Here is a 19,109-nt window from a genome sequence, read left to right as displayed (position 1 = left end):
TTCACTTTCTGAGTCAGAGGTTTATTCTGAGTAACTATTCTTGAAGAATCTAATATAGGATTTAATCTAATATTAAAATCCCCTCCACAAATTACTATCCCTTGAGAACTGACCATTAGGTCAAAAATGTGTCTATAAAATGACCATTCACAACCTGGAGGAGCATAAACATTCAGCAATGTTATTTCTGTACCTTCTATTCTTCCTGTGATTTTTACGAACCGTCCTTCTTTGTCTCTAGTCTCTGAAATATGTTCATAATTAAGAGTACTTGATATTAAAGTAGCTACCCCTCTTTTGTGACTCAATTTATATGATGAATAAAATACATGCTTAAAGCCCACTCTTTTTAATTTTCCATGTTCAGATTGGCTCATATGTGTTTCCTGGAGGAAAGCTGTTTGTGCCCTCTCTTTTTTCAATTTAGACATAATCTTATTTCTTTTAATTGGATTCAAAACCCCATTAACATTATAGGAAATTATTTTTACCAATTCAGTTTGCATTTTTCTCTAGTAGAAAAAAAACACTCTCCTTTTCTAACCAAACAGTAAGCAATCCCTTCTCAACAGTAAACCAAGACATATAACCACACCCTAGACATTTTTGAACGTGCAACATTTGAAAATTTTTCCCGACTTCCCACAGTGAGGCCTGAGCACCGACCCGCCTCAGTTCAGAGGGATAACCTCTATCTTCACCCTGTGTTAGAGGGCCCTCAGCAGTTTGAATAATCATAGAGAATTTTCTCCTATTTATGTCTTGACCATATTGCTAACATTCAAGTTATTCCGTCTAGCTTATTTTCAGTTACCAGTTTTCATTTTACCTTTAAGTCCGATTTACTCTTTTCAGTCATTTATCTTAATTAATCTGTGTTCTCTGTACATTCGCGTCTGAATATTTGCAGCTTTTCCTTGTAGTTTGACACTCTGGTTCGTGTGGAGCGTCCTCGCCCCACTAGCTGCCACGACTTCTGCCGAATCCTCTCCAGTAGCGACTCTGGTTGGGTGATAACTTTAATAGGTAGTCCCCGGTCCGCCAGGTCCAACGTTGCCTCCTCCACCGTAGCGTAAGTTTTTGTCCCTCCGTCGTAAAAGACTCTCAGCCGAGCTGGATACAGGGTCTGGAATTTGATGTTGTTTTCCTTCAGGACTCTCCGTGTTTCCGTATATTCCTTCCGTCTGGCAAGAATCCCCGGTGCGTAGTCGTGGTCTAAACTGATTTTACAGTTGTTCCACATGAAACCTTTCTTTTGCCATGCCCTTTTAAGCACCTCTTCCTTCGTTCTGTAACTGAGAAATCTGACCAGAATCGATCTGGGCTGGGCGCCTGCCGGAGGCTGTGGTGCCAACGCGCGGTGAGCTCTTTCTATCTGTAGGTCTTTTGCGGCCGGTATATCAAGGTTCTCTCTAAGTAGCTTCTCCACGAAGGGAATCATCAATCCGGGTTTACCTTCAGTTCCTTCGGGAACTCCGTAAATCCTCACATTTTCCCTTCTCGAGCGGCCTTCTTGATCTATTAGTTTCCACTGCAGCTGGTCTTGCAGCTTCAGCATTTCTGCTATCACCTCCTCTGCGTTTTGTAGCTTCTCTTCAATTCCAACAATCCTCGCTTCGGCTTCATCTATCCGCGAGTTAGTTTTTACTATTTCTTCTTTAATATCTTCCAGCTGTTTGCTGTTATCTTGTCGGAACTCGCGAATCTCTCCGAGAATCAAGGACAGAGTCACCGATTTCCCCCTCATTATCTCCGTCTTGGCTTGTCGTGGGGGAGCTAGGCCCGTCGCCTTGCTGCGTCTCTTTATGTTTATCAGCCTTCGGAGCGGACTTTTTAATCTTGTTCTTAGACATCATCCTTGCCCCTTTTATTAATATAGTTATGCAATATTAAGTATTTGTCTAAATTCCATTATGGGGCAGTTTACCTTCTTTTTTGTCGAGAGACCTTTTCCTTACGCCGCCATTCCCTTGATGACCCGGAAGTCCTCCCATGATCAATTTTCATAAAATTCTTAAGATTTCAAGACAAAGAAAGGATTCTACAGGCGGCTGCCTAAGCTGCCAAGAAGAGAAAAGGGCCACTGATGATAGAAGGGAAGAAAATTTTTTTCTACCCTGATATAAGTTATGAACTTTTGAAGAGAAGGAGGAAATTTAATCCAGTGAAAAAAGCCCAATGGGATCACGGTTATCAATTTATATTGCATTATCCTGCAACCTTGAAGATTTTTTTGGCTGGTGGAGAAAAAAGATTTTTTGACGATTACCGGAAAGCAGAGGAGTTTGTGCGAGATTCTTTGAATATTCATCAGATACAAGAACAAACCCAGGGGAGCGAGATGGATTGAAGATGAAAACTGGATCAAGGATTAGGCCTGTTGGATTTTTAGGCTGATGAATATATAAATATATTATTAATTATATGAGGGAGGGGAAGAAAGGTTAAAATTTGAGGAATATTAGCTGGGAATAATGATATTAATTTTATTTTATATATATACAATTTTTTGTTACGGGGAGCTGGAAGAAATACTGACCAATCGCTACGTTATTCAGGTGTGCAAGTGTGGCAATAGCCACGACCCGCACAATGGAGGGGGGTAGTGTTGTGTACCTTTTCATTCACAACATTAGTGTTTTTTCTTTTTTTGTATCTTATCTATTTTTTCTTTTTGCCTGGATGATTGGGAGGGAAACACTTAGCAACATGGTGAAGTTCAAAGAGATTCCCCAGGGAACTATGAGAGTTGAGAAGCTAAGTAATGTTTTAGATTTTAAGAGATAAATATGAAACATTTTTGAATATTTGGAGCCCTTATTTACAGCTCTGATGATAAAGATCTTGGTTCCTTGGGGAAAGTAACAAATATATATTAAATTTATTTTTAATCCCATAGAGCATGTGCAAACCTTCCAATATTCAGTCGTTCTTTTTTCCTCCTTCTTTTCTCTTTTGGTAGGAGTATATATTGGGGGGGGAGGGTTAAGGGGAGGGGGGAGGGTAGATATTATGTTTACTTTGAAAATTCAATAAAAATTATATATTTAAAAAAAAAAGAAAAAAGCCAAAATAAACTAGCTAATTAATTAGGTGCCACCCGGCAAGTAAATGTCAGCCCAGATCAGAGGCAATCACCTCTGATCTGGTCCGACATTCACGTGCCAGGCGGCACCTAATTAATTAGCTTGTTTATTTCAGCTTCTTTCTTAAAGATGTGCTGGGAGTGTCCCGGCTACCGCTGCATTCTCCGTGAATTGGTACCTGTCCGCGGCCCGGGGGTTGGGGTGGTGGTACACTGGGGTGTCATCTCATCGTCAATCAGGGCAGGCAGGTCATTTTCTTCTATGTCTGCCTGCCTCGATATCAAAGGTCGAGGCTGATGTGGAAGGCTTGAAAAACAACAGTATGCTTGACTGCTAGCCTCAAGCATTTTTCTATCATACAGTTCTTTGTAAGTACTCAAACCATCTTGCAAATATGCCCTAAACCGACGTACCCTTTCAAAATTAAAGTCGTACTTTTCTGCAATAATTGCAGCGAAAATCTCACGCAGTTGCTTCACGTTCAGTTCCTGGATGACGTCACTTTCGGTCCGTTCGCTACTGCATTCGGTTTCAATTGTTATCCTTTCCTCTTCCAACTGCATCAGCTCTTCATCTGTCAGTTCTTGGTCATGGGATGCGAAAACCTCTTCAACATCATCTTCGTCAACTTCGTCAACTTCCACAAGCCAATCCTTACTTTGTTCACCACGATCGAAATGCTTAATTATGTCTAGTTTTACGCTAAGTGTAACACCCTTACGAGCTCTTTTAGGCTTTTCCGATACCTTAGAACTCATCTTGCTAATGGCTGCTCACAGGCACGTGTTTAGGCAATGCCGGCTAGAATGCAGTTCCAGGGGAGGAGCGGCTGCTCGGGGCACGCGCTGCTTTTTATTGCACACTGCCTTTTTTCGTAACAGTGAAAACACATTCTGTTAGCGAAAACAGGGAACTAATGTTGGTCTTTTGTAACAGTGAAGTTTCGTAAAGCGAACATTCGAAAAGCGGGGGACACCTGTAATAATAACGGGGTTGTGGTGTGAGATTTTAATTTCCCAAATATTGATTGGCATCTCCCTAGAGTGAGGGGTTTAGATGGGTAGAGTTTGTTAGGTGTGTTCAGGAAGGTTTCTTAACACAATATGTCAAGAGGAGAGGCTGTACTTGATCTGGTATTGGGAAATGAACCTGGTCAGGTGTCAGGTCTCTCAGTGGGAGAGCATTTTGGAGATAGTGATCACAATTCTATCTCCTTTACCATAGCATTGGAGAGGGGTAGGAACAGAGAAGTTAGGGAAATGTTTAATTGGAGTAAGGGGAAATATGAGGCTATCAGGCAGGAACTTGGAGGCATAAATTGGAACCAGATGTTCTCAGGGAAGCATACGGAAGAATTGCGGCAAATGTTCAGGGGATATTTGCGTGGGGTTCTGAGTAGGTAGGTTCCAATGAGACATGGAAAGGGTGGTAGGGTACAAGATCCATAGTGTACAAAGGCTGTTGTAAATCTAGTCAGGAAGAAAAGAAGAGCTTATGCAAGGTTCAAAAAACTAGGTAATGATAGGAGTCTAGAAGATTATAAGCTAGCAGGAAGGAGTTTAAGAATGAAATTAGGAGAGCCAGAAGGGGCCATGAGAAGACAAACTCCAAGACATTCTACAAGTATGTGAAGAGCAAGAGGATAAGACGTGAGAGGATAGGACCAATCAAGTGTGACAGTGGAAAAGTGTGTATGGAACCGGAGGAGATGGCAGAGGTAATTAATGAATACTTTGCTTCAGTATTCACAACGGAAAAGGATCTTGGCGATTGTAGGGATGACTGGCAGTGGACTGAAAAGCTTGAGAATGTAGCTATTAAGGAGGAGGATATGTTGGAGCTTTTGGAAAGCATCAAGTTGGATAAGTCACCAGGACAGGACAGGATGTACCCCAGACTACTGTGGGAAGTGGAGGAGGAGATTGCTGAACCTCTGGCAGTAATCTTTGCATCATCAATGAGGATGGGAGAGGTTCCAGAGGATTGGAGAGTTGCAGATATTGTTCCCTTATTCAAGAAAGTGAGTAGGGATAGCCCAGGGAATTATAGGCCAGTGAGTCTTACTTCAGTGGTTGGTAAGTTGTTGGAGAAGACCCTGAGGGGCAGGATTTATGAACATTTGGAGAGGAATAGTCAGCATGGCTTTGTCAAAGGCAGGCCGTGCCTCACGAGCTTGATTGAATTTTTTGAGGATGTGACTAAACACATTGATGAAGGTACAGCAGTAAATGTATATATAGTGTATATAGATTTTAGCAAGGTATTTGATAAGGCAGCGGTCCCCAACCACCGGGCCACGGATCAGTACCGGGCCGCGAGGAAGCGATATGAGTCAGCTGCACCTTTCCTCATTCCCTGTCACGCTCTGTTGAACTTTAACATAGGGTTGCCAACTGTCCCGTATTTGCTGGGACATTCCGTATATTGGGCTAAATTGGTTTGTCCCATACGGGACCACCCGTGTCCCGTATTTCCCCCACTAAGGTAGAGCGTTCCTGTGAAACCTTTCATGCCGAAATGGCGTAAAGCGAAGAAGCAATTACCATTAATTTATATGGAAAAAATTTTTGAGTGTTCCCAGACCCAAAAAATAACCTACCATATCATACCAAATAACACATAAAACCTAAAATAATTCTAACATATAGTAAAAGCATTAATGATATGATAAATACACAGCCTATATAAAGTAGAAATAATGTATGTACAGTGTAGTCGGGAAGATTAAGCCTAAACCGATTTGTGGGGGCAAAAAATCGGCACGTACGCGCATGTCACATATGCGAATGTCACTCATGCGCACACAGGAGCCTACGCAAGGCTTCATGGTCATGGTAGTCTTTCTTGGGGTAAACACAAGTGTCCCGTCAACACACACAAAAAATGCTGGTGAACGCAGCAAGCCAGGCAGCATCTATAGGAAGAGTTATAGTCAACGTTTCGGGCTGGGACCCTTCGTCAGGATTTGACTGCTACTTTTGTCCCTTATTTGGGAGTGAGGGAATTGGCAACCCTAACTGTAAAAGACATGTTGAGGTGAGTTTAACCCTACTTGAACACCCCCCTCCCCCACCCGGTTGGCAAGAATATTGTCAATATTAAACCAGTCCACGGTGCAAAAAAGGTTGGGGACCCCTGTGATAAGGTACCCCATGCAAGGCTTATTGAGAAAGTAAGGAGGCATGGGATCCAAGGGGACATTGCTTTGTGGATCCAGAGCTGGCTTGCCCACAGAAGGCAAAGAGTGGTTATAGACAGGTCATATTCTGTATGGAGGCCAGTGACCAGTGGTGTGTCTCGGGGATCTGTTCTGGGACCCCTACTCTTTGTGAATTTTATAAATGACCTAGATGAGGAAGTGGAGGGATGGGTTAGTAAATTTGCTGATGATACAAAGGTTGGGGGTGTTGTGGATAGTGTGGAGGGCTGTCAGACATTGATAGGATGCAAAACTGGGCTGAGAAGTGGCAGATGGAGTTCAACACAGATATGTGTGAGGTGGTTCATTTTGGTACGTCAAATATGATGGCAGAATATATCATTAATGGTAAGACTCTTGGCAGTGTGGAGGATCAGAGGGATCTTGGGGTCCAGGTCGATAGAATACTCAAAGCTGCTGTGCAGGTTGACTCTGTGGTTAAGAAGGCATACAGTGCATTGGCCTTCATCAATCGTGGGATTGAGTTTAAGAGCCGAGAGGTAATGTCGCAGCTATAAAGGACCCTGGTCAGACCCCACTTGGAGTACTGTGCTCAGTTCTGGTCACCTCACTACAGCAAGGATGTGGAAGCCATAGAAAAGGTGCAGAGGAGATTTACAAGGATGTTGCCTGGATTGGGGAGCATGCCTTATGAGAATAGGTTGAGTGAACTCGGCCTTTTCTCCGTGGAGCGATGGAGGATGAGAGGTGACCTGATAAAGGTGTATGAGATAATGAGAGGCATTGATCGTGGGGATAGTCAGAGGCTTTTCCCCAGGGCTGAAGTGGCTAGCATGAGAGGGCATAGTTTTAAGGTGCTTGGAAGTAGGTACAGAGGAGATGTTAGGGGTAAGTTTTTTACGCAGAGAGTGGTGAGTTTGTGGAATGGGCTGCTGGCGACAGTGGTGGAGGCGGAAACAATAGGGTCTTTTAAGAGACTCCTGGATGGCTATATGGAGCTTAGAAGAATAGAGGGCTATGGGTAAAGCCTAGGTAGTTCTAAGGTAAGGACATGTTCGGCACAGCTTTGTGGGCTGAAGGGCCTGTATTGTGCTGTAGGTTTTCTGTCTTTCTCTGAGTGCCCTCTTCTTATTGCTTCCATTGGGAAGGAGGTTCAGGAGCCTGAATGTGCACACACAACAATTCGAGAGCAGTTTCTTCCCGTCTGCCATCAGATTTCTGAATGGACATTGAACTCATGAACACTTCCTCACTACTTTTTTGGTTTTTCTCTTTTTGTACTTAATTCATTTAATCTTAAAATATATTTACAGTTTTCATTATGTATTGCAATGAGCTGCTGCTGCCGCCAAACAACTAACTTCAAGACATACCAGTGATATTAAATCTGATTCTGGTTCTGGACAGCACTGTCTAATACCAGAGGATTGACTTTGAAGGTGATTGGAGGAAAGTATGAGGGGATGTCAGAGAGGTTTTATTTATACAGAGTGTGGTCAGTGCCAGGAGCGCACTGCTGAGGGTGGTGGTAAAGGGAGACACATTATGGACGTTTAAGATAGGCACATAGACGAAAGAAAGATGCAGGGCTTTGTGGGAGGGAAGGGTTAGAATGATCTTTGAGCAGCTCTGCACTGTATTGTGTTATGCAGGGCCCTGCACTGTGCTGTACTGTTCCATGTTTTTCCTGCCAACTTTAGGTTTTCTGCACAGGATTACAGTATTGGAATGTTCCGGAAGTTTGCCACGGAGAACAACTGCCACGTGACTCTGGTCATCCACCCAAGGAAGCAAGAAGATGATAAGGAGCTGCAGACAGCTTCCATCTTTGGATCAGCCAAGGCAAGTCTGGTGGCAGGAGGTAGGCAGGTGAAGGTTCCACGTGGCTGTGCTTGTCCTGCCCTGATGCCTTTCAACTTGCGCCGATTCTGGTTTGCCCTCGAGCCGTCAATCATTGACGCACTCATTCCTGCTCCTGTGTTGCCTCATTTACAGCACAGTGAAGGCCCTTCGGCCCACAATGTTGTGCTGACCTTTTAACCTACTCCAAGATCAACCTAGCCCTTCCCGCAGACATGGGCATCCATTTCTATTTCAACCATGTACTAAGCGTTTTATAAATGTCCCTAATATATCAGCCTCTAATACCACTCCCAACAGTGTGTTCCTCACACTTACTCCTGTACTTCATAGAACAGTACAGCACAGGAACAGGCCCTGTCATGTTAGCCATTTCCATCCTGAGAAAAAGCGCTGGCTGTACACTCTATTTATGTGTATTATCATCTTACACCCCTCTATCAAATAACCTCTCACTCTCCTTCGCTCTAAAGAGAAAATCAATCCTGCAGATCTTGTTCATGATCCTCCAGCCTTCGGAGAAAGACTGTGCGCATTCACCCTCTTTATGCCCCTTATGATTTTATATGACCCTCTAAAATTACCCCTTATTCTCCTGTCTGATCGGAGTGAGCCTGTTTTCATGGTCTTGCTGTGGTGGAGGGGGGTTGGGATGAGGAGATGGAAGATGCTGATCACTTCTCCCTTTGTTTTCCCCTCCAACTTACAGGCCAGCCAGGAGGCCGACAATGTGCTCATCCTTCAGGACAAGAAGCTGGTAACAGGCCAAGGGAAGCGTCACTTGCAAGTAGTGAAGAACCGCTTTGATGGAGACCTGGGTGTCTTCCCGCTGGAGTTTAAGAAGGCCTCAATGACTTTCTCTGTTGTCAAGAGCAAGTCCAAGTTGAAGAAGATGAAAGAAGAGGAGGAGGAGGAGGAGGAGGAAGAGGAGGAGGAGGAGGAGGAGGGCGGCACCACAGCGGTGAAGAAGCCTGGCAAATCCACCAAGTCCCGAGAGAAGAAGCCTGGCAAATCCACCAAGCCCTTGGAGGAGCCTTTGCCTCCCCAGGAGTAGTGAGCAGGCTTGTGGGCTTGGACTGCGCCCTGTGCACCATCTCGTCAGCTGCAGTGACGAAAATCACCTCTGCCTTCGTGCTGGGACTTGCGGGAAGCTTAACAGGTTTTCAGCGTGAAGCAGGATCTCAGACCCAAGAACAGCAAAGACTGGTTGTCCAGCAGCTTACTGTTGGTGATGTTGGAAATGAAGGGACTTTCAAAATAAACTGAAGCACTGTGTTTAACAGGCAGTGGTCACTCGCCTGGTCATGTGTGGTGTGGACTTTAAAATAATCTAGGCACCCCTCCTGAACATCTCACTTGATGGGCGGCATTTCTCAGTGATAGGATTTGCACAGCTCAGCTTCCGGACCTCCCAAGCTGTTCTATTCTGGTGAATTACCAGTGATTTATTGTCACTCTTGTTCTTGTGCCCAGTTTTGTGTTGGTTGCTCCATAAGCATTAACAGAGGGTAGTGGTCAATGACTAGTCTCTGACTAGTGGTGTTCCACATGGGTCCTTTGCTATTTGTGATCTATGTAAGGACTACAGTGAAAATGGGGACAGGTGTGTTAGTAAGTCTGCAGATTATTGATGTTGTGGGTAGCATAGGAAAATGGCAAAGAAGCCATAGCAAACCTGGGCCAAGAGATGGCAGATGGAGTTTAACCCAGCCAAATGCTAGGTATTGCACTGTGGGAGATCAGATATAAGGAGAGTGTACACGGTTAATGGCAAGAGCCTTAACGGTCTTGACGTGTAGAGAGCTTGGGGTCCATGTCCAAAGCTTTGTGAAAGTGGCTACACAGGTTGATAGAGTGCTTAGTTTTATTAGCCAAGGAATTGAGTTCAAGTTGGGAAGTCGCAGCTTTATAAAATTCTGATTGGGCCACATCTGGAGTGTGGTGTTTATTTCTGGTGCCCCATCACAGGTAGGATGTGGAGGCTTTGGAGAGGGTGCAGAAGAGGTTTACCTGGATGCTGTCTGGGCTAGTGGGCTTGGAAAGGTTGGATTTGTTTTCACTGGAGTGCTGGTGGCTGAGGGAAGATCTAATAGAGGTTTATGAGATTATGAGAGGCACGGATAGAGTAGATGGACTATCTTTTTCCCAGCGCTGAAGTGTCTAATACCAGCGGCATGCATTTTGGGTCAGTGGAGTACTTTCAAAAGTATTTGGGACAAGTGTTTTACACAGAGGGTGATGGTTGTGCTACTTGGGGTGGTGGTGGAGACAGGTACAATAGGGATGTTTTAGATTGGCAGATGAATGTGCAGGAAATGGACACTGTGTAGACAGAAGGCACTAGTAGTTCGATGCAACACCACTGGGTCTGTTCCGGTGCTCTACTGGTCTGTTCTCTGTTTGCTCTACCTGAAGTGAAGTTGACTGAGGGCTGATTATCGGGCCAAGATCAAGGGGCAAGCTCCCCTGAATAATCTTCTAGGGAGTCTTGCTTTTCTCTGAGCTCTGTAAGAAGCAGATATCTTTTCTGGGGTCGCCAGTGTTGGTTGTCCTGGAGGTGTTCGATGTAATTGCCCACCTTCGGCCTGAAGCCGTGCTTTGCCTAGACTGACAGAAGAGTGCAACACGGAGTAGGCCTTTCAGCCCATCATGTCCATGCTGACCATGACACCAATTGAGTGCCACGTGGTCTATATCCTTCCTCACCCCGCATGTTCACGTGTCTGTCTAAATGCATCTTAAACACTTGTTGTTTCTGTTTCCACTGCTCTCCCAGCTAGTTTGTGTCAGGCACCTCCCACTCTGTGTGAAACAAAAACTAGCTTAGTAAATCTCCTTCAAACTTCCCTCATTTCACCTTAAAAATACCCCCCCTCCCTTAGTGTTTTACATTTTTATCCTGCGGGGAAAGGACTGCCCTATCTTGGCCTCTCATAATTTCATAAACTTTCAGGTTGCCTCTTAGCCTCCGATGCTCCAACAACAATCCTGTTTTGTTCAACTCTTCTTTACAGCTGATGCTCTCTAATCCAGGCAGCCTCCCAGTGAACCTCCTCTGCGATCTCTCCAAAGCCTCCGCATCCCTCCTGTTAAATGGCAACCAGAACTGCACACAGTACCGTAAAGTCCCACCAACTGGGACAGTAGCTCCCTCTGAGCCACATTCGTGAAGCAGTCTAGCTCACGTTGCTTCTGTTCTCTGCAGTTAGCGGTCTAATGTATCAGCTTCAGTCTAGCAACCAGCTTGTGGTGTTTGCCTTGCTGACACTGAGACCTGATCAGTGCAGTCTTGAGAGATTTATTTTGTTCATGACAACTCTTTTTAAAAAGGGTCTCAGCCCCAAACGTCGACAGTTCTCTCTTTTCCCAGTCTGCTGAGTTCCCCTGGTATTTTGTGTGTATTGCTTTGGATTTCCAGCATCTGCAGATTTGCTTGTGTTTGATCTTTTGAAATGGATTAGATACAAGGGACTGCAGATGCCGGAATCTGGAGTAATAAACAATCTGGTGGAGGAGCAGCCGGGGGTAGAAAGAAATTGTGGAGTTTCAAGTTGAACCAAGCACCAGGACTGAGAGGAGAGGGGAGATGGTCTGTCTAAAGAAGCAGTGGGGTGAGCGGGGTGAATGAGAAGGGCCAAAGGTGACTTGTGGATTAAAGGGTTGAAAAGGATGACAGTCAGATGGAGACAGGTTGGGAGTGGAGTTGGATTAAAGATGGAGACAAAGAAGAGAGGCAGGTGGGGAGAGGGGAGACTGAAGGTGGAGATTTCTACTGGAGGATGATGGGCAGGAACACAAAGAGCTATTGGTGCTGGAATCTGACAAGACCATAAGCCATAGGAACAGAATTAGGCTATTCGGCCCATCGAGTGTGCTCCATCATTTCATCGTGGCTGATTTATTTTCCCTGTCAATCCCATTCTCCCGCCTTCTCCCTGTAATCTTTGACTCCCTAGAACCTATCAACCTCTGCTTTATATATACCCAATGATTTGGCCTCCACAGAATCTGTGGCAATAAATTTCTTTATGCTCTGGCTAAAGGAATTCCTTTCACATCTCTGTTCTAAAGAGACATTAATGTATTCTGAGGCTGTGACCTCTGATCCTAGACTCTCCCATTATAGGAAACGTCCTCTCCACATCCACTCTATCTTGGCCTTTCTGGTCTAACTAGTTAAGTAAGGAAGGTGATAATAGAAATTATCGGGGGAGAGGTGAAAGGCCGATAGAATCAGAATCCGACGGTGGTTGGCATTTTGGGGGTGTGGGGTGTGGAGTAAGGCTGTGGGTATCAGGTTGGTAGAATGAGAAGGGAGACAAAACTTGCTGAAGGGGGGAATGTTGAAGAGGACTGGGGGAGGATTGGAAAGAGGGGGTGGGGTTACCTCCCATTGGAAAATTCACTGTTTATACCGTTGGGCTGCAGATTACTCAGATAGAATAGGAGATGATGTGCCTCCTGTTTGCATTGGCAGTGGAGAAGATGAGGATGGACATGTCAGTGCAGAGGGTAGCTACGTTGCTGCAATATGAATTCTGATATTATTTAATACTGTATATAACTTTTTAAAGTGTCAGAGTACAAAATGTGCTGCTATTTTATAGTTAAAGTACAACTCCTTATTAGATTATTTTATCTGGAGTTGTAAAAACAAGTACTTTTAATAATTGGATATTTGGAGTCCATGCATTTCTGATGTTATATTTTATTATAAAGTAGAACAAAATCCACTGATTCACTTGTAAGATTTGTTGTATCTTGAAGCTTTTATGATTCAAAGGTTCCTCAGAAGTTAAGAATGAGGTGTAAAACTGGTTTGTCCAAGCAGACTCAGTGAGCTGAATGGCCTAATTCTGCCTCAATGTCTTGTGGTTTTATTAAGTGTTACAAAAACAAAGATGATGGAAGAGAAAAGCATGCTGAGAGACAGAGGGAAAGAGAAACAAAGGTGGTTCTGGATTTCTCGTGTCAAACCACTGATCCCTTTGAAATTAAATCAAATTTGAAATCGAACCAGTTAAGTAGCCAGATTGAAGTAATGCGACACCCACCACTGAAACCAGGAAGTCTGCAGGAAAGCAGAGGCATCTGTAACCACTATAAAACACACTGAACAATTTGTGTAGAGAGCTGATTATATAAAAATACAAACAAGCAGAAGAAAATTAATTTTACAGCCCAATCCCACAGACTGTAGAACTGAAGGTGCTCACCTTAACTAGAAGCTGGGAAATATGAAATGTAAACCACAAGACATATGAGCAGAACTAGGCCTTTCATCCCATCAAATCTGCTCCGCCATTCCATCATGACTGATTTATTATCCCTCTCAATCTCATTCTCTCCATAACTTCGATACCATTACTAATTAAGAACCTATCAAACTCTGCTTTAAACATAGCCAGTGACCTGGCCTCCACAGCCACCTGTGGTAATAAATTCCACAAGTTCATCATCCTCTGGCTAAAGAAATTCCTCCTCATCTCTTTTCTAAAGGGATGGCCCTCTATTCTGAGGCTGTGCCCTCTGGTCCTGGACTTCTCCCCTACAGGAGACGTCCTCTCAGCTTCCAGTCTCTCTAGGCTTTACAATATTCATTTCGGTAGGAAGAAGCATAGGGAAAACCTCTGCTGTGGACCTGACAGGAATATAGAACTGGTGTCATTTTTGTTATTCACGTCCTCTGTGGCCCTTGGACAGCTGTTGTACAACTAAATTACTGGAATGTAAGATTAGGAGCTGCCAGATTGAACATAGAAAGCTCCAACAAGCAGTCTACTGGGGTATTCAGGTCAAGCTTTCATCCTCTTCGTCCCAGGAGTGGGACTCGACGTATTGTTTTGACCTTTTGGTTCATAGGCGAGACTGTGGACAGAGCAGCTCATAGACTAACTAGATCGGTTACCCCATTAACAGGAGATTCTGCAGATGCTAAAATTCAAGATTATTTATTGTCACTCTTCAGTACACAATTGTAAAGGAGAACGAATGATGATTGCTCCAGATCTGATACAGCACAAGAAACACAACCAGCATGAAGAACACAACAAAAAGCAATGAATATAAAAGCAGTCCTATAAAACACAACGTACAAATAACTGAGTGTGACCATATATACACAAGATTAGCCTGGATGCATAGAATCAGGAAAGGACATGTCCTGGGTGCTGGAGGTCCTTTATTAAGGATGCTGCCTTTCTGAATCACTGCTCCTTGAAGATGTTCTGGATACTTTGTAGGGTAGTACCCAAGATGGAGCTGACTAAGTTTACGACACTGTGGCTTCTTTCAGTCCTGTGCAGTAGCCACCTCCCCACCATACCAGACAGTGATGCAGTCTGTCAGAATGCTCCCCATGGTACATCTGTAGGAGTTTTCGAGTGTTTTAGGTGAGAAGCCTAACCCGGTCATTAAACATGTGAAACCCACTATTAAGATCTGGCTGGAGGGTGCTGACTCTGCTCTTCAGCACCAATTCCAGCACACAGACTGGAGCACGTTTGCTGCCCATGCCACACAGATTCTCAGATTAACATTGATTTATACACCAACTCTGTCCTTGAGCACATCAACAAGTGTGTAGATAGAGTGACATCACAAAAACAAATAAAAGTTTTCCCCGATCAGAAACCATGGATGAACAGAGAAGTTCGCCTCCTGCTCAAAGCCAGAGATTCAGTTTTCAGGTCTGGAGACCGGGAGGCTTACAGCTCAGCCAGGGCCAACCTGAGGAGGGGCATCTCTCAGGCTAAGCACATATACAAACATAGAATCGAGGAGCATTTCAACTCGGACCCCCAGCGCATGTGGCATAGCATACAGGTCATTACAGACTTCAAACCACCTAGTACCGTGCCCCCTTCCAGATCTGCTTCCCTCCCTGATGAGCTCAATTACTTCTACGCTCACTTTGACCGCAAGAACAAGGAGGTCACCCTCAAAGCAGATCTCCCACCTGGTGAACTGCCTCTCTCACTTTCCACCTCTGATGTTTGCACCACCCTGAGCATGGTGAATGTACAGAAGGCGGCTGGTCTGGATGGAATACCTGGCCATGTGCTCAGGGCAGTTGGCCGGGGTCTTCACAGACATTTTTAATCTGTCCCTGACTCAGGCAGTTGTCCCCACGAGCTTCAAGATCGCCACCATCATGCCAGTGACAAAGCTTTCCACTGCCATGGGCCTGAATGACTTCCGTCCAGTTGCACTCACCCCCATCATTGCAAAGTGCTTTGAGAGACTGGTTCTATCACATTTGAAATCCTGTCTGCCCACTACCCTGGACCCCCATCAATTTGCCTGTTGCACCAACAGATCAACAGAGGACGCCACCTCCATGGCACTTCACTCTGCCCTGACCCACCTGGACAGCCCCAACTCATCCCTCTGCAATTAGACCTTGGACTTTCTGACTAACAGACCCCAATCAGTTAAGTTAGACAACCCCTCCTCTCCTCCTCCGCTCTCACCCTGAACACCGGCGTGCCTCAAGGCTGTGTGCTGAGCCCTCTTCTGTACTCCCTTTTCACCTATGACTGTATTCCCGTACATGGTTCTAACTCCATAATCAAGTTCACAGACAACACCATGGTGGTTGGCCTGATCAGAGGGGATGACGAGACGGCCTACGGGGACGAGGTCTGGCACCTAGCCCCTCAGCCCTTCTCGCCAGGGAGGTAATGGCGGCTACCAACTCGGAGGTCTCACCTCTAGCTGGGGGACGGGGCCTGACCCAATCCTTCCCACTCTGACCCCTCTTGCCCCTCCTCCCTCATTACCCCAAGAACTCGTTCCCTCGCAAATTCCTTCAACCCTCCACCCCTGGCTACTGGCACCTCCCCTGGTGCCTCATCAAACTCTTCCTCCAGTGTCTCCTCACATTCGTCCTCCGGGAAGGTGTGGAAGCCCCACGGCCCCACCTCCCCTGGGACGCTGACCATCGCGGGCAGTTCCAATGTCATGACGTCAGCACTCGTACGAACCAACACCAAACTGGATTCCATCACTTTACCGCACCTTCTAGCTATGCGCTCTACCTTGCCAATAGCTTTAATCAGACTCAACCCTCGCACTAGCACTTCTTCCGAAGTGCGAAAAATCCACCCCACTTAACACGCTCGCATGATTCACCGGTACTTCCTCGGACTCACACCAGCTTGCAATCTTATCCCGGTCCATCTCCGCACTAACTTATGTGGCGATTTACACAGCTTCCACAGAATCCAATCCTGGACGAGCCCCCACAAATGTAACACTCAGGGCTATCGGCTCATGTTCATCCAGGGGAAACCCCGTCTGCCCGCCAAACCGTGTCTCATGTTTTGTGTAGTTGCTGTGTAATGCACCCTGGTTCAAACTCACACCTCAAATATCAGACAGCACACAATGTACAATTTACAGATTACACTTTACAGATCTTACTGGAACTATGTAATTAATAGAGATACAATATAAAAAGACAGTAAAAGGCGCCAAACTTATCAGAGTTCAACCACTTCGTGCACAACCGTTGGAGCTCAATTAGTGGGGTCTTCTTTCCACCAAGTGATCTCCTCCGACCCCCTCAATCTGCCACCTGGAACCAACCATGGTGGTCGACCAGAGCACGTCCAGCACGTTCTTCCTCTTCGGTTTTCCTCCCAAAAAAAACCCACCAAACCACACGGTTCCCAGACATATGAGACAGAATATCACCCACAAAAAGAATAACATGGACACTCATTGGTTCATTCCCTCTCTTATCCAATAATAACCCAAACAAGCAGGGAGAGAGAGAACTCCTTACATTGCAGTTATTATTACAGAAAAGCCATTTTATATAACATACAAAGAAGCCATTTTAGACAGCAGCAGCTGGTGTAACCAAGACCCAGTTACATGTGGGCTATCTGCTGGCATTGAGGTGGGGCATGGACTGCAGAGGTTGGGAGTGATCTCACCCAGTCAGACATCTGTCAAATGCAGCCAGAAAATTTAGGGTCTATTTCCTTCATGATGAATAATACGCCTTTTCTATCACTTGTGGCATCTGGCACATTTGTTGTTTGGCTTGGACAGAATCTACTTCTGACTCACTAACAGTACAGGATGTCCTTGCATAAGAATGTGAGAAATTGGGGCAGGAGTAGGCCATCTGGCCCGTCGAGCCTGCTCCACCATTCAATAAGATCTTGGCTGATCTGGCCATGGACTCATCTCCACCTACCTGTCTTTTCCCCATAATTCTTAATTTCCCTCTATGCAAAAATCTATCCAACCTTGTTTTAAATATATTTACTGAGGTAGCCTCTACTGCTTCTTTGGGCAGAGAATTCCAGAGATTCACCACCCTCTGGGAAAAGCAGTTCCTCCTCATCTCCATCCTAAATCTACTCCCCCAAGTCTTGAGGCTATGTCCCCTAGTTCCAGTCTTACCAACCAGTGGAAACAACTTTCCTGCCTATATCTCATCTATCCCTTTCATAATTTGATATGCTTCTATAAGATCTCTTCTGAATTCCGGCGAGTACAGTCCCAGGCGACTCAATCTCTCCTTATAGTCTAACCCCCTCATCTATGGAATCAACCTGGTGAATGTCCTCTGCACTGCCTCCAAAGCCAGTATATCCTCCTTCAAGTAAGGAGATCAGAACTGCACACAGTACTCCAGGTACGGCCTCACCAGTGCTCTGTACAGTTGCAGCATAACCTCCCTGCTCTTAAATTCAATCCCTCTAGCAATGAAGGCCAACATTCTATTTGTCTTCTTGATAGCCTGCTGTACCTGCAAATCAATCTTTTGTGATTCATGCACAAGCACTCCCAAGTCCAGCATGCTGCAATTTTTTACCATTTAAATAATAATCTGCTCTTTCAATTTTTCTTCTAAAGTAGAAGACCTCACATTAACCAACATTGTATTCCATCTGCCAGACCCTTGCCCACTCACTTAACCTATTTCTATCTCTCTGCAGACTCTCCGTATCCTCTGTACAATTTGCTTTTCCACTCAATTTAGTATCATCAGCAAACTTAGATACACCACACTTGGTCCCCTCGCCCAGATCGTTAATGTATATCATGTACAGTTGTGGGCCCAGTTCCAACCTCTGCAGCACACCGCTCACCACTGCCGCTTTCTATTGGTAAACCAATCCTCTATCCACGCGAATACATCACCCCGACTCTATGCATCTTTATCTTATGGATGTCTTTTATGTGGCACCTTATCAAACCCTTTCTGGAAATCCAAGTAAATAATGTCCATCTGTTCCCCTCCATCCACTGCGCTCATTATATCCTCAAAAAACTCCAGTAAGTTTGTCAAACAGGACCTGCCTTTGTTGAGTCCATGCTGGTTCACCTGATGGATCCACTTCTTTCCAGATGCCTTGCTACTTCTTCTTTAGTGATAGCTTCACGCATTTTCCCAACTACAGATGTTAAACTGACTGGCCTATAGTTACCTACCTTTTGCCTACATCCTTTTTTGAACAATGGCATAACATTCACCGTCTTCCAATCCACTGGGGCCTGGCCAGAGTCCAAAGATTTTTGGTAAATCATCACCAAAGCCTCTACTACAGTTACTGCCATTTCCTTTAGTACCCTGGGATGCATTCCATCAGGACCAGGCAGGGGCAGTGCTAGCTGGGTCTATAGCCCCAGCAGAAATTGCAATAGCACCACCAAGAAATTAACTGCAGCTGCTTTGCTTTCTCTGTATAGTTTTGAATACAGCTTGTTTCTCCAGTTGATCTAGTGAAACAGTGCCCCCTATTACCATAGCACCCACACAGCAATAAAGTTATGAACTCTGTCAGATCCACTCTACACTTCTGCTTATTCATTCGTTGTCAATGTCTTGCTGTTGCTGTGCTCAGATCAGTTAAGCTGATCTAAGATCACTTAAGGTGGTGACGTCACTCACTCCTCACTCTCACTCACACGAGAGATTGATAGTATACATTCAGGTGCAGATCCGTGGTCTCGCGAGACTAACGGATGCCACACACACACAC

The 19,109-nt window shown here is 45.1% G+C and overlaps 2 protein-coding genes across 6 annotated transcripts in view; one reads left to right on the top strand and one right to left on the bottom strand.

Moving 5' to 3' along the window:
* The window catches only part of twnk (twinkle mtDNA helicase), a 49,507-nt gene extending 36,672 nt beyond the window's left edge, over positions 1-12,835 (top strand). For 4 of the 5 annotated variants that reach the window (XM_072238893.1, XM_072238892.1, XM_072238894.1 and 1 more), the window contains 2 exons: positions 7,947-8,088; positions 8,816-12,835. In XM_072238893.1, coding sequence (XP_072094994.1) covers positions 7,947-8,088; positions 8,816-9,160 — 487 coding nt within the window. In that variant the 3' untranslated portion in view covers positions 9,161-12,835. The remainder of the gene's footprint in view (positions 1-7,946; positions 8,089-8,815) is intronic. The other variant, XR_011882652.1, reaches the window with a different exon arrangement.
* A 2,983-nt stretch (positions 12,836-15,818) lies between these two features.
* The window catches only part of LOC140185994 (semaphorin-4G-like), a 146,993-nt gene continuing 143,702 nt past the window's right edge, over positions 15,819-19,109 (bottom strand). The window contains exon 15 of the mRNA XM_072239818.1: positions 15,819-16,189. Within this exon, the coding sequence (XP_072095919.1) occupies positions 15,819-16,189 (371 nt within the window). The remainder of the gene's footprint in view (positions 16,190-19,109) is intronic.

Source organism: Mobula birostris, chromosome 21 (assembly GCF_030028105.1).
Source record: "Mobula birostris isolate sMobBir1 chromosome 21, sMobBir1.hap1, whole genome shotgun sequence".
Taxonomy (NCBI): Eukaryota; Metazoa; Chordata; class Chondrichthyes; order Myliobatiformes; family Myliobatidae; genus Mobula; species Mobula birostris.
This window is presented reverse-complemented; position numbering and strand designations above follow the sequence as displayed.